Source organism: Petaurus breviceps, unplaced genomic scaffold (genome assembly GCF_028583685.1).
Source record: "Petaurus breviceps papuanus isolate PSGF00001 unplaced genomic scaffold, PetGlider_PUasm1.0 90825, whole genome shotgun sequence".
Classification (NCBI taxonomy): Eukaryota; Metazoa; Chordata; class Mammalia; order Diprotodontia; family Petauridae; genus Petaurus; species Petaurus breviceps.
Genome location: NW_027187353.1, coordinates 6,615,958 through 6,629,795, shown reverse-complemented (window position 1 = coordinate 6,629,795; position 13,838 = coordinate 6,615,958). Strand labels below are relative to the sequence as shown.

Sequence of the window (13,838 nt, the reverse complement as noted above, 5' to 3'; positions counted from 1 at the left end):
AAAATATATAAAATTAATTTTAATAAAGTTTTTTGGAAGGGGGAAAGACTAAATGCTTTAGAAAATTTAGGCAAAAGAACACTTTTTCAGTGGGGGGTGGGGGAATAAGGGAAAATTACACAGAGAAGATGGCACTTGAGTTGAGTCTCATATACCTTAGTGGAGTCAGGAAGATCTGAGTTCAAATCTGATCTCACACACTAGTTGTGTGACTCTGGGCAAGTCACTTAACCCATTTGTCTCAATTTTCTTATCTGTTAAATAGGGATAATAAAAGCACCTGCTTCCCAGGGTTATTGTGAATATAATAATTAAAAAGTGCTTGGCACAGTGCCTGGCACAAAGTAAGCTCTACATGAATGCTGCTTGTAATTGTTATTGCTGTTATTATTATTATTAACATACAGGAAGAATTGGGCTCAAAGCTTGCCTCCATTACTAGCTATATGACCAGAGACATCTCACTTAATTTCCCTGGTCTCTGTCATCTGTAAAATGGGGAGAAATAATGCCTTGCAGGGTTGTTATGAGGCTTAAATAAAAAGTACTTTGCAAGCTTTAAAAATCCAACTTATTCTGAAAGATCGACGTGTTTCCAAATGCCTGGTAGTGTGAGAAATCATGTCAGGTGCAGCTAGTGGTCCAGTCTAGCTGGGGCAGACTGAAATAAGGTAGGCAAGGTCACTTGGAGGCAGCCTGTGGCGGGTCTTAAGTGCCAGGCTAAAGAGTTTATTCTAGAGACTGCTGGGAGCCATTTCTATTTTGGAAGAAGGGATGATGCAGTCAGTCGTGTGTATTAGAAAGGTTATTAGGGGCAGTAAGGGAGAGACTTAGCTGTTCTATGGAAATGACTTCCAAAATTCATTACCACAGTATAGCTAAGAGGTGCTGGTAACCTCAACCAAGGATGGTGCCATTTTGGAACGTTGTTACCATAGCACAGCTAAGAGGGATTCATAACCTCAACCAAGGATGCCAAGGAGGGTGCCATTTTGGAAGTCATTACCACAGCACAGCTAAGAGGTGCTGGTAAGCTCAACTACGGTGTCTATGTGAATGGAAGGACAGATGCCTAAGAAGTGCCCAGTGTACAAAATATGGGGTGTGAGGGAGACAAAAGAATCTCTCAAATATGACTATGAGGTTTCCAATGTGGGTGACTGGTAGGATAGTGGTGCCATGAGCAGAAATATGGAGGATGGAAGAAGGGATAGGTATAGGATGGAGTAAACAAGCATAAATTAAGTTCCTACTATGTGCCAGTCACTGCATTAAGGCTGCAAAGAAGAGGGGTGGTTCTACTCTCCAGTACCTTACAATCTAACTCTGAAGACAAGGCACAAACAACCAGGTACTTTAAGACTGAATGAATTGGAGGTAACCTCAGAGGGACAGAAATATATTAAGGATGTCTAGGAAAGATAACTCCCAGAAAGTGGGGTTTAGCTGAGATCAGAAGTCAGAGGGTCGGGAGGCATGGATGAGAAAGGGGAGAGTTCTGGGCATGGGGGTGAGTGATGAAAATTGCTCTAGTAGTCAGAAGATGGAAGGTCCTGAGGCATGTGTGAAATGCAGCAAGGAGGCCAGGGTCAATGAATTGCAGAGTATTTGTGGGGAGTGGGGAGCTTAAGACATAGGAAGACTGGAAAAGTTATGGACCAGATTATGGAGGGCTTTAAAAACCCAAACGGAGGATTTTATATTTGATTCTGGGAGAGCCAATGGAATTCTTTTGAATAAGTAGATAAGACGCTAGACCTACACTTGAGGAAGATTAAATTGACATCTGAGTGGAGAATGATTCGGCATAGGGAGAAACCATATGAACTAGAAAGCGACTGTCATAGTTCAGACATGAACCTAGAAGGCCTGTGCCTGGGTCGGGGGAGATAATGAGCTCCATTCTGGAGATGCTGAGATGAAGGTTCTGACAGGTCAGCGGGGTGGAGGTGCCCTAAAGATCCCTGGAAAAGTAGGGCTAGAGCTGGGGGCAGATTAGAGCTGCATATACAGATTTGGGAAGTTATCTGCGGAAAGGTAACAGCTGAATTCATAGCAACCCCAAGGACGACCAAGGGAGAAGAGAATGGGGTTCAGCTTTGGAGAACACCCTCACTAGGTGGCTGGAAAAGGACGAACCAGCAAAGCAGACTGAGAAGGGATGGGAAGACTGGGAAGAGAACCAGGGAGTGTCCCGGAAGAAGGGGGTAGTTCACAGCTGAAAAACTGCAGGAAAGTCCCCGAGGAGGCGAACTGAGGAAAGGTCCTGGGGCTTACCAATCACGGGACCATTGGCTACGCTGGGAGAGGGAGAGCCCCTGTCGGTGGTTAGATCACCAGACCGTATCCCACGGCTAGTCACGCTCCGGTACCAGGCTGAGCAGGTGAGTCCCTACTTCTAAGACTGAAGCCAACCTCCTGCTGCAGCCTGGCCCCTCGTGCCTCTCCCCTGGCCCGTTTTACAGTCTGCGTCGGCCCACCCTCAACCCACCCCTTTGCTTCCAAGAAAGGACCCCCAAGTGAGAGGCGGCTGCTGAAAGTTTTTGTTTTATTTAAATAAAATATACAATCCGGTGCATTCACCGTTTTTCTGTTTTTAAAAGTGGAAGATTCCAAAATGGCCAGCTCTGCGGGGAGAAGGGACGGTGCCCGGAGTGTGGGTGGCTGGGGGAAGGAGATGAAGATGGGGCGTCCAGGGGCCCCACAGCACCCCTCCCCCAGCCCGAGCTTTTCCACCACAAGCCCTCCATGAGTGGGAGCCCGATTGCTCCCTGTGGAGTGCCAGGGACCGGAGGGGGTCCGAGGCTCACCTCGAGCACCCCTCCACCCACAGTCCCAGCAGAGGAGGGAGGAGCCTCACCTCGCTTTACTGGAGGTTCACTTAAGAGACCTACGGCACGGACGAGTGCTCGTCCACACTGGCCTCTCCCGCCCTCCCCATTAGGGGCACCGGCCCTGCTCGTAGACAGAGTACTCGGAAGCCTCTCTTAGCGGCATGATTTTGAGAGCACAGGGAATGCACCCTCTCTCCCTCCCACCCCACCCCAGAAAAATCCCACCTCCCCACACCGACAGATCCTGCGCCTGAAAACCCACCATTAGAGTCTTGATTTCTGGTGTCTGTTCTAAGAGCCCACGGGGCTGCAATCATCCCGCGCCCACCCGCAGGGTAGCGGTGGGTGGGAGCGGGAGGGCTGCTGCACACCCAGGACCACCGAATCTGAGCCGGAAGGGGACTCCTAGGTGATTCCTGCCAACCCCGCTCTGTCAGCACACCCACCCGGCACTCGCTCCAGACGGGCTCATCCACTGCCTTCGAAGCCTTCCGCTAATAGAAACTCCCAATGTCACAAGGTGGACTGTGCGGCGTTCATGGACCTATCTAAACCTAGCCCCATTCTTACTAGACCTGACATCTCCCTGGGTGTCTCTTCCGCCCAGGCGTGGCTCTCTAGGCTTTGCCCTCTGGGGCCAAGCAGGAGACAGCTAATCCCTCAGCCACGGGCCGGCCCTTCACTGAATGGGGGGCAGGGATAATATTCCCCTCCTCCCCCCCCCCCCAAAAAAAGCGTGGAAAGGTCACTGACAACAACAGCAAACTAGCCAATCAGATACTTTCCTTCTGGCACAGCAGGAGCAGGGCCCTGGGGCCTGGAATACCAGAGCAGGGCCCAGAGGGGAAGGCATTGCCAAAGACAGATCGTTCTGAATCAGACTGTCTTAGGCTGGGCTGAGCCATTGTATGACTGATTTCCTAAAAATAAAAAAAAATTTTAAAAAGACCAGCTGGCCTCTCCTTCCCCACCCACCAGGCCAGCTGAGCGAATGGAGAATCCCTCCCCCACCAATCCCCCCAGCATAAGTGGGTTATCGTTGGGGACAGGGCTAAAAGCCTTAAGAGAGAGGCTGGGGGGCCCTTCCAGCCCGTTGTCCTGCGCTGTTTCTTTCTGTCTCATTTACTCTCCCTCCCTCTTCGTCTAGATCTCCTGCCAGGGCGCTCAGAACCCTGGGGATGCCTACATTTTAAATGAATGCATTGCTGTGGGGGGCAACCCTAGTTTGCCAGCCCCTTCTCCAAACCCCCTTTCTAACTCCTGATAGGAAGCCAAGCTACTCTAACGATTTTGATTTAGATGACTGTCTTTCTTCGGAGACAGCCTGACCTCAAAAATCTTGGGTCTAGAACTCTGTATTTCCCCCAGGTCATTCCAATGCTCCCCGGGAATAACTCAATCTCTCCCATCTCCCAGCCCATCACCCCAGTTCGGAGCTCCCCTTCTTTCCTTCATAGCCTTGACTAAAAGGTTCAAATTCCCTTACCAAGAATCCCTCCCAGTCTCAGTGTGAACCTCTTACAGGGTAAGGCTGAATAAGGGACTAAGAGGGTCTCAGAGGCCATCTCTTTGCTAAAGGCTGCTTCACAAACTCACCTTAGCATGGAACCCAGAGAGAGCAGCAAATGTCCCACCTGGCACTCTTGTTAGCTTCCCCCACAATCAATCAATCAGTCAAAAAAACCATTTATTAAGCACCTACAATCTCCCCACTGCTGCACCATGGACAGAGTCAGGGTCACCTGACCTGATTCCACAGGAATGGGAGGCAGGGTGAGGTGGCAGGAGTGCTGGAATCTCTAGCACTCCAGGAAAAGTCTTGACATGTGACTTCTGCCCCTTCTTGGGAGGACACAGGATAGGCGGCAGCATTACCAGAGAAGCCTACCCCCTCTCCCCTTGCCCCAATTCTTCTCACTCCAAATCAGGGCAAGGTCTACACTATTTCCATAATGTCCCCTACTCCAGAATCTACAATGGCTCCCCACTGCCTTTGGGACAGTGTGAGTCAAGTGACCTGAATTCTAGACCTGACCTGAATTCGGCCACTGACTAGTTCTGCAAATGAATTTGGGCAAGTTACCTTTGTCTCCTCATCTGTAAAATGAGGGGGATTGGACAGAATTCTGTCCAGATTTCCTTCTCATTCTAACATTCTATGACCCAGGATTTAGGTTAAAGCACAGATTCCTCAGCGTGGCATTCGAACATCTCAGAAATCTGACACCCCCCCCCATTCTTTTCTCAAGGGATTCTCCAAAACTCACCAACTTCAGCCCGTTGGGTTTCCTCATGGTTCCGCAATCACCCATTGCCTTGGCTCACCATTCTACCATGTCGGATATATCCCTCCTATCCTCACTCTTCCTAGGCCAGTGGAAGCCCCCTTCCCACTTCTCCCTTGGAAGCCTTTGGTCACCGTCCTAGTCTGCAATGACCTTCCTGTCCCTACCCCCCCCCAATATACTTACTGTCTTCACCCTTCATTTGGCCTTTGTAACTACTGCCTTATTTTGGTATTGAGTTTTCTGTGTATCATCACTCACACTTGACTTTGAGTTTCCTGAGGACAGGGAGTGTCTTCCCCATAGTACCTAGCCCAAGGTTAGGCAAATAGGTGATGTGCAGAATTGAAAGGAAGCTGCTGGAGGGGAGCCATATAGCCAGGGGAGACTGTTTGCAGTCACTATCAGTCCAACCTTGGCCACCAAGTGACAGCAGCCCCCCCCCCCCCCACAAGCCCCAGACAGATGCTGCTGAGAGATGGACAGCCCAACCCTATAATACAGTTCCCTGGGACTTAGGATGGTGACTGACATGGGGCAGGAGACACTCTGGGATCCTGACCCTTAAAGGGCCTGAGTGTGGAGTGGTCCACTTAGACCCTCCAGCTCTTTATCCATTTCTCCTTTCTCAGAGAGGGACTGTGCTTTTAGCTGGGAGGTTTCTGCCTCATTGAGGCAGGCAGGCAAGAGGCTGCTGGGGAGCAAGGCTAGACACTGAAGTCCATCCATCCGGGAGCCCTGTCCCCAGGAAATAACAATCCCCCACTATAAAACTGGGGCACAGGGGGCCTTGAGAGAAGAATCTTAGAATATTGGAGTTGGGGAGACCCTTAGGGACCAACTAGTTCAACCCCCTTATTTGAGAGATAAGGAAACTGAGCCTCAGAAAGGGGAAAGAACTTAGCCCAGGTCCCCCCCACCCAGGAAGTCACTGGCAGAGCTGGGATTGAGACCCAGGTTTTCTGACTCCCCAGAGAGTGGACTTTCTATTACATGAGGTGAGGGTGAGAAGGGCTTAGGGTTAGGTAGGGGGACCCTGCTGAGATGTCAGTGGAGGTAACTCTACTCTATCCCAGCTGGAGAAGTCCCTGCCCTGAGGCTGAGAAGGGATGCTGCCCTGGGGCCATCAGCTCTGGGGAAGGAAGGGCTGTACAAAGCTGGGCATGGGGGCCAAGAGGCCCTATGTACACTATGGCCTGGGCTGCCAGGCACTGTTGGGTTAAAACTACAGCGAGTGTCTGTTTTCGTCAATATCTACATGGCTATACAGGGCGCTATGTGGTTATACATGTACACTTCATACATACATACATACATACATATACATATCTATAGCTCATTAGGCTCATGGTAGAAAATTGCTAGGCTGGCCAACCTTGACCCTAGCTCCAGTTGGAACTCCCCCTCCCCAACTCTATCAGACCCTTCCCCATGACAAGAGGGAGGAGGCTGAGGCTGGAGTTAAGGCTGGGCAGGGAATGGGACACTCTTCAGCCTCTGGAGCTCAGGTCCTTCTGATCAGGGGCCACGGACACCCACTAATCTAAAACAAGGAAGGGGGGGGGTACATTTTCTCAAGGAAACCCTTTCCCTTGGCCATTCCCACCCCTGGCCGCATCTGGCTCCCCAGGACATACCTGACTCCCCCCCCCCCCCCCCCCCCTCGCTCCCTCGGGGTCCCTCACCCCCCCCCCCCCCGCTTTACTGTCCTTAGGAAAATCATCACACTATTCATTATTACCCCCCCCCCCATCCCTCAGCACTCCCTCTGGGGCTCTCAGCCCCTCCCTCCCTCCTTTCCTCAAGTGGTAAAAGAATCTATAAAAGCAAGTGACCCCCAAATCTACAGCTCTAGGAATGTCTGGCGCTTTCCTGTCCTGGGCTGTTTTGTGAGTGTGTGTGTGTGTTGTGTGTGTGTAGGGGGGGTTGTTATAATTATTATTGTTATTATTTTCCTAATCACAGTTAAACCTGAAGAAAGAAAGAAGGATAAAATAAAAGGTCAGGGGCGAGAGTGAGAGCCCAAGTTCATAGGTTAGAAGGCAGTTTGGAGCGGACAGGTGGCTCTGGGGCACCCACCAGCCCTGTAGATTCTCGGCCCCGGGGGGCAGCAGTCAGGGAGGGTCCCCCAGTAGAGGCAGCTTCAGCCCCAAACAATGGTGGGGGTGGGGGCAAAGAACCTGAGGACGTCTGCCGAGGCAAGGTGACCCTCTGGGCTGGGCCTGTACCAAAGGGTCTCCCGAGGGGTCCAAAACCCCCGCTCCCACCCCGGAAGGGTGGGAAGGCAGCCACAGACTCCCCTGAGGAGTGAGGGGAGCCCCGGAGCAGCGTCTGAGCCCCATCCTGAGGGAGGGCTGGTTGAGAGGCTGAAATGAGCTTGAGGTCCTGTGTGAGGCGGCCTGGAGCAAGAGGTGGGGTGCCCCGGCGCTGGGGGATCTGTGGTGGGGGACTGGAGGCAGGGGGCAGAAGCAGGGAGCCATGGGAACCTGATGCCCGGGGTGGGGCACATTGAAAAGTTCTCCCTGGGCCTGGGCTCTGACTGGGAGGGCTGAGGCCTCTGGGTGTGAAGGCCATAGAGGACACCCCCCCAGATGCCCCCATGGCAAAGGGCAGCCTCTCTGGCTGCATTGGTGATGTCCCTAATGCACTTGGTGGGACAGAGGCTGGGGAAGAGGCTCCAGGGGGTTGAACCAGCTGACCTGGGCTAGAGGATGGGGAGCCCGAAGAGGCTGGAGGTGGCAAGAAATGTTCTAGGAGCCCCAGGCCCCCTGCAGCCCCAGCCAATGGCTGGGTGCCTGGAGGGGACCGGGTGCGACTGGGGAGTGGGGTGAGCAATGGGGAATCAGAGGAGGAGAGGGAGCCGCCTGAAGCCTTCTGGAAGTGGCCAAAGCCAGTGGCGGCTGGAGTGGTGGGCGCTGCTGAGGCGGTCTCAAGTGGGGAGCCACAGGCTCCTGGAGGTGGTGGTCCAGGACCAGCAGGCGGAGAGCTAGCTGAAGAGAAGGGTCCCAGCCCTGCTGGGGCTGAGAAACCAGCCAGTTGCTGGATGTGGAAAGAGGATGAGGAGGGCGTATCCAGCTGGGATGGGGTGCTGGCGGGGGAACCCAGTGCAGACGGGATCAGGGAGTGGAGACGCTTCAGGTGCCTTGGAGTCTGTCCAGGACCCAGTGAGCCCAGCCCAGAGCTGGCACCAGTCGGGGGTCGGAAGATGGCGGCAGGGAGGCGGGGGTGGTGGGTGAGAGCGATGGCCACAGAAGTGGTAGCAGCAGCTGCCTGCAGGGGAGCCTGGATCAGAGGGGTCCAGATGACTGGAGTGGGCGTGGAGGCTGCAGCGGACTGGACGTGGTGTGCACAGTGAGCCATTTCTCGATCATGTTGCACAATCTGCTGGATTATCTCGTTCTCCTGGTAGTTAAAGACTCCTGAGTTAAGGTCGTGTTGGACTTTGTGCAGAAGGATGGAGTTTTTCTTACCTGGAGGGAGCAGAAGGAAGGAAGGAAGGACAATCACAATCAACCAATCAACAAACATAGATTAAATGTCCGCTATGAGCCACCTACTGTGCGCAGGAACTGGGTGGACAAAGGCCGAAGTTACAAGCCTGCCCTTAGGAGCTTTCACTCGACTGGGTGAGACAGCATAGATGTACATGGGCATACCCAAAGGAGGTGCAAGGTGACTGGGGAGCAGAGGAGGAGAGAGCTGAGATTCCCAAGAATCACAGACCAATGCTCTATGCTGGGAATTGGCAAAGCCAGGCTCTGGACGACCTTCCAGCATGTGACCTGGAGCAAGTGCTTAAGTCTGTCTGAGCCTTAGTTCTTCCTTCTATAAAACAAGGAGAGTTGACTGCATCATCCCCATCTACAACAGGGCTCCTCTACCCCCACCACTCACCAATGCGATCCAGTCGGTCCAAGGCCACAGTCTCAAATGCCCGACGCATCATGGGATACTCCTCCAGAACCTCATTGAAGTTGTCCACAGACAAGGAATACAAGCGGCAATAGGTGTCGGCCCGGACGCTGGCTGTGCGCCGCCCTCGGGTCAGCAGGCATATCTCTACAAGGTAGAGACAAGACAAAAAAAATGATGGAGACACAAGACTTAGATGCAGAAAACTGAGGCAAAGATCCTTCAGCAGTTCCAATTTGAGACAACCTTAAAACGAAGCCTTGGTTGAAGTTCTGGTTTATAAGATCTCTGACCAATGCAATGACCGACCAAATGACGATTGCTGGAGGGACTGAGGGAAAACAGGCACATCCAGGTATGGTTGGTGGAGCTGTGGATTAGTGCACTTTTCCCAGAAGGCAATTTATAACTATACCTGGAAAGTTACTAAATGGTGCATCTCCTTTGACCCAGCAATGCCACCACTATGTATATGTCCCAAAGGGATCAAAGAAAGAGGAAAAAGACCCATATGTACAAAACATATTTCTATTTGCTCCTTTGGAACTGGCAAAAAACTAGAATCTAAGGGGTACACATCAACTGGGGAATGGTTGAACAAATTATATGAATTTGATTCAATGTAAAAAATGATAAGGAAGATGGTTTCGGAGAAACCTGGGAAGACTTTCATGAACTTATGCAGGGTGAAGTGAGTAGGACCAGAAGCACAATTTATATAATAACAGCAATTATGTAAAGATAAACAACTTTGAAAGACTCAAGAACAATGCAATGACCAACTATGACTCCAGAGGACCCAGGCTGCCCTTCTCCTGACAGAGAAGGGACGCTAAGCTCAGGGTGCAGGATAAGACATGTATTTTCAGCCATGGCCAACACAGGAAGTTTTTTGGGGCTTGACATATTGATTGCAAGAGTTATGTTTTTCTTCTCTTTATTCAGTGGGTAACGAAGAGGTGGAAGGGAGAGAAAATTAATATTTGTTGATTGAAAACATTATTTAGTTAAATTATTTTTAAAATAGGAAGTGTTGGTATTAATTCTGTCTAGCCCAGATGATCAGCCCTGCACTTCCCCCCCTTCCATTTCTGCTCTCTGGCCCTGCCTTAATGTGACCCTTGTCACTCTGACTCTCCCCATCCTGGGCTGTGGCTGAGATCCCAGCTGCCTGTTTCCCACCTCTCTACTCCCACTCCCAAGGGTTATCAGCCTTTAGCTCCACAGAGCACCTTCTGATGGTCCAGAGAAGAGTGTAAGGGGTTTGCTTTTCAAGCTCAGGCCTTGGCAGGCCCTACATTGGGGCGGGGGAGGCAAAGCCTCATCTTACCTCCAAAGTAGGAGCCATCTGCCAGTTTGGTCTCTTTGTTACCCTTGGTGAGGACGCTGACCACACCATGCTGAATGAAATACATCTTTTTGCCAATGGTGCCTTCTCGAATGATGTAGTCAGCCGGCTGGAAAACCTCGAAGCGCAGTTTCGTCAGCATTGATGTCACAAAGTTGGGGTCTGCGTTGGCAAACAGGGGCATCGAGGCCACCAGCTTCCGGCAGTTAAAGTTGATAATCTCCTATTCAGCCAGCCAGGGCAAAGGCGAGGAGAGAAGGGCAGGACCAGGAAATCCAGGAAGAAGTACAGAGTGGGCCAGGCAAGACCAGAAAGTTGAGGCGGGGGGGAGATGAAAGAAGGGGAAGAGGGGAAGGAGATAATCAGGGCCCAGCACAAAAGCAGAGCCTGGTAGCATGAGGGCTTCCTGCCCTCCCCCACCCCTGCCTGTGTAGGGGAGTGGGGCTCTGCTCACCTCCCGTAGGGGTTCACTCAGCTCGCCCAGGATGCTCTCCTCATCAAACATCTTGCCCTGGTAGCGGTGCTCATAGTAGTCGTGGATGCGCTGCCGCGTGTCAGGTGGGAGCTTGTGGAAGGACATGTACTGCTCCACTTGCTTGTACTGGGCAGGAGAGAGAAGGGGCAGAGGTCACAAGGTGGGCGACAGGGAGGCCTCTTCTGCCCTCCCTAGGCCTCAGTTTCCCTCATCAGTAAAATGAATGGTGGCCTCAAAGTCCCTTCCCACTCCAGATTCTATGATCCAACTCACAAGTGCATGGGTTGCCTCATCAGGTAGTGAGCTCCCCGTCACTTGGGGTTTCCAGGTAAATCCTGGATGAATGTTTGCCCAAGATATTTTAGTGGGGATTCTTGCTCAGAGATAGGTTGGCCAAGTGGCTTCAGGTCCTTTCTTCTGCCCTGATGGAGAAAGCAATGACGGGCTCCCTCACTATGACCTGGTGCCCCATGTTGTGAAGCTGGCAGGTTCTCATTGAGCCCGGCCTGGTGGTAGAGTCTGGAGCTGCGCCTCTCCCAGGGAGGCAGAGGCTGGCCCCTCTGGAAGACAGACAGCTCAGAAAAGCACTGGCCTCAGGAAGGGTAACCACGGGGAACTGGAAGAGGAGGCAGAGAGTGGGTGGGAGATGAGGCCAGGGAGAGGACATGGGCAGGTCCCTCTCCATCTAAAGGTCTCCAGAGGCAGGTCAGACCCTGATGTGAGGCCTGGGCGTCATAACTGGACTATGACTGGATCCAGTGTATTTCAGAGTCCCGATTCTGGGATTTTAAGCATTAAGCTGGTGGGAACCTCAAAGCACATCTAATCCAGCTCCATCATTTTACAGATGAGGAAACCGAGGCCCAGGGAGTAACCTGTCCAAGGTCTCACAGCAGAAAGTAGCAAAGCTGAGATAAGAGCTCAGACCCATTTCCTCCAAATCCAGAAAGTCAAAGCTCTTTCAATGCTCTCAAAAATGAGTCTCCATTCCATCCAGGGTCAATACATTTCTTCTGAAAACCCCCCTTCTTCCTCAGGGGGCCACAGAAGAGAGAGTAGGGGTCGTTCTTGTTTAGATGAGGAGGGTGTTAGTGGGACAGGGCAGTAGTGCTGTGGCAAGAGTATGGAGTATGGGTAGGAAGTCCCCTCCTGAGTCCTAACCCCGAGACCCAAGTTCAAATCCCAACATGGTCTTTTTATTTGTATGACCTTGAGCAAGTCATATCCTTTCTCTGAACTTTGTTTTCCTTATGTGTAAAACAAGAGGGTCAGTCTCCGGGATCCCCAAGGTCTCTTCCGGCTCTGAGCCCTAGGTTTCTAATCTAATTGAGAGAATCAGAGCCCACGGGATTCGGGAATGAAAGGGTTTCAGTGGTCAAGGGCCATCATATTCCATCCGAGAGCAGGGAAGCCTAGGCTAAGTAAGACAGTAAGCAGGCAAGGAAGAAAATGGAAATCCCACTTGGAAGAGGATCTCCTTGGTCTCCTCCCAGCTGAGGGCCCTGTCTCTTCACACATGCTCCCAAGGCAAAGCCCCATAGATGCTCACAGGGCCATCGTACCCCATAGATTCCGATCTCACCATCAGACCAGGTCATGAATGTGCCATCAGGGTCTGCTAATTACATGGTTGCTTAATTAATTCACTCATTCATTCGACAAACATTGAATAAGCAATCGGTCCTGGCACTGACCAGAAACCAAAACAGTCCTTGCCTTCAGGGAGCTTAAGAACAAGGAGGGAAATAATGAAAACTACATGAGACAAAAGCAGAGAGTTTCAGGGAGTGGGGGCTGGGTAGGAGAGGGGGCATCAGCAGCCCTGGACTGGTCCCCTGAAGGAGGTGACATTGGAGCTGAGTCCAGGAGTTCCCTGAGGCCGACACGGGAGCCAGTTACACTGAGGCGGGATATGGGGTAAACTGAGGCTCAAACAAGGGGGTGGTGGAGGCAGTGGCAAGGAATGATTATGGGACGGTCACTCGGAGCCAAATGGTGACGGGCTCTAAGGACAAAGCAGAGGAATTTGTATTTCGTCCTAGAAGTCTCTACTGATGTAATACCCTCGTTACTTCTTGCACCGTACAATTAATTGTGATCATTATAATAGCAACAAGCATTTTGTTATCGGCAGGAACATAGGTCATAAATTCAGAGTTGGAAGGGACTTGGTAGCTCCTATACTCCAACCCATTTGTTTTATAGCTGAAAATGAGGCCAAGACGAGAGAGGTGAGTTATCCAAGGTCACCTAATGGTCAGTGCCCAGTCCTGCCCTCCTCCTACCACAAAGAATCACAGCCATGAGAGTTACGAGGCTCTGATTACTGGGATAAAAAGCCCCTGGTGATGTGACAGGGATCTTGGCCCATCCAGCCTTCCACATCCATTAATTAGATGGGGACATAAGCAGAAGGACTTAGTGTCGTATGTCTCAAAACTGGCTTTTCTCCTCTGGCTTTGTCTGTGAGAACATAGTACATGTATGCATGTGAACATGTGAACCTGAATGCTGCATTAGTGTGTGTGTGTGTGTGTGTGTGTGTATTTGAGGGCTGTGTGTCTGTGTGTGAGGAAAGCAAGCGAGACATATGGGGGAAAGATATGTCCCCACGTGTGTGGGTATAAACACCCTCCCTCACAGACAGCTGGCACCAGACTGTTTGCACTCTCTGGAGTCCTACTGCCATGTGTTCTTAGAGCTAAGAAGGCCAAGGTCATGGGTACGAGCCACATTTGGGGTAAATGGTGTCATACAGAGAAAAGCTGTAATGCTGTTGGTCAGCCCTGGGCAGACCCCTGATCCCAGCCCCCAGCTGTAGCAACAAAGAGTCTCCAGCCCAGTCACATACTGACCCTAAATTACCCAGACAGGTCTACCTCTAGTTCTAATCCAGCCTGACCCTAACTAGGGACATAGTGGTAAATGTTTAACAATCAGATGGGGGGAGGAGACGGGACATACACACAACAGACTGAAAAGTG

At 51.5% G+C, this 13,838-nt stretch overlaps 1 protein-coding gene across 1 annotated transcript in view; it reads right to left on the bottom strand.

Moving 5' to 3' along the window:
* Positions 1–7,022: 7,022 nt before the first annotated feature.
* The window catches only part of HCN4 (hyperpolarization activated cyclic nucleotide gated potassium channel 4), a 66,891-nt gene continuing 60,075 nt past the window's right edge, over positions 7,023–13,838 (bottom strand). Inside the window, exons 4-7 of the mRNA XM_069071521.1 lie at positions 10,834–10,980; positions 10,362–10,602; positions 9,014–9,178; positions 7,023–8,589 (exon numbers count right to left, since the gene is read on the bottom strand). Coding sequence (XP_068927622.1) covers positions 7,148–8,589; positions 9,014–9,178; positions 10,362–10,602; positions 10,834–10,980 — 1,995 coding nt within the window. The 3' untranslated portion in view covers positions 7,023–7,147. The remainder of the gene's footprint in view (positions 8,590–9,013; positions 9,179–10,361; positions 10,603–10,833; positions 10,981–13,838) is intronic.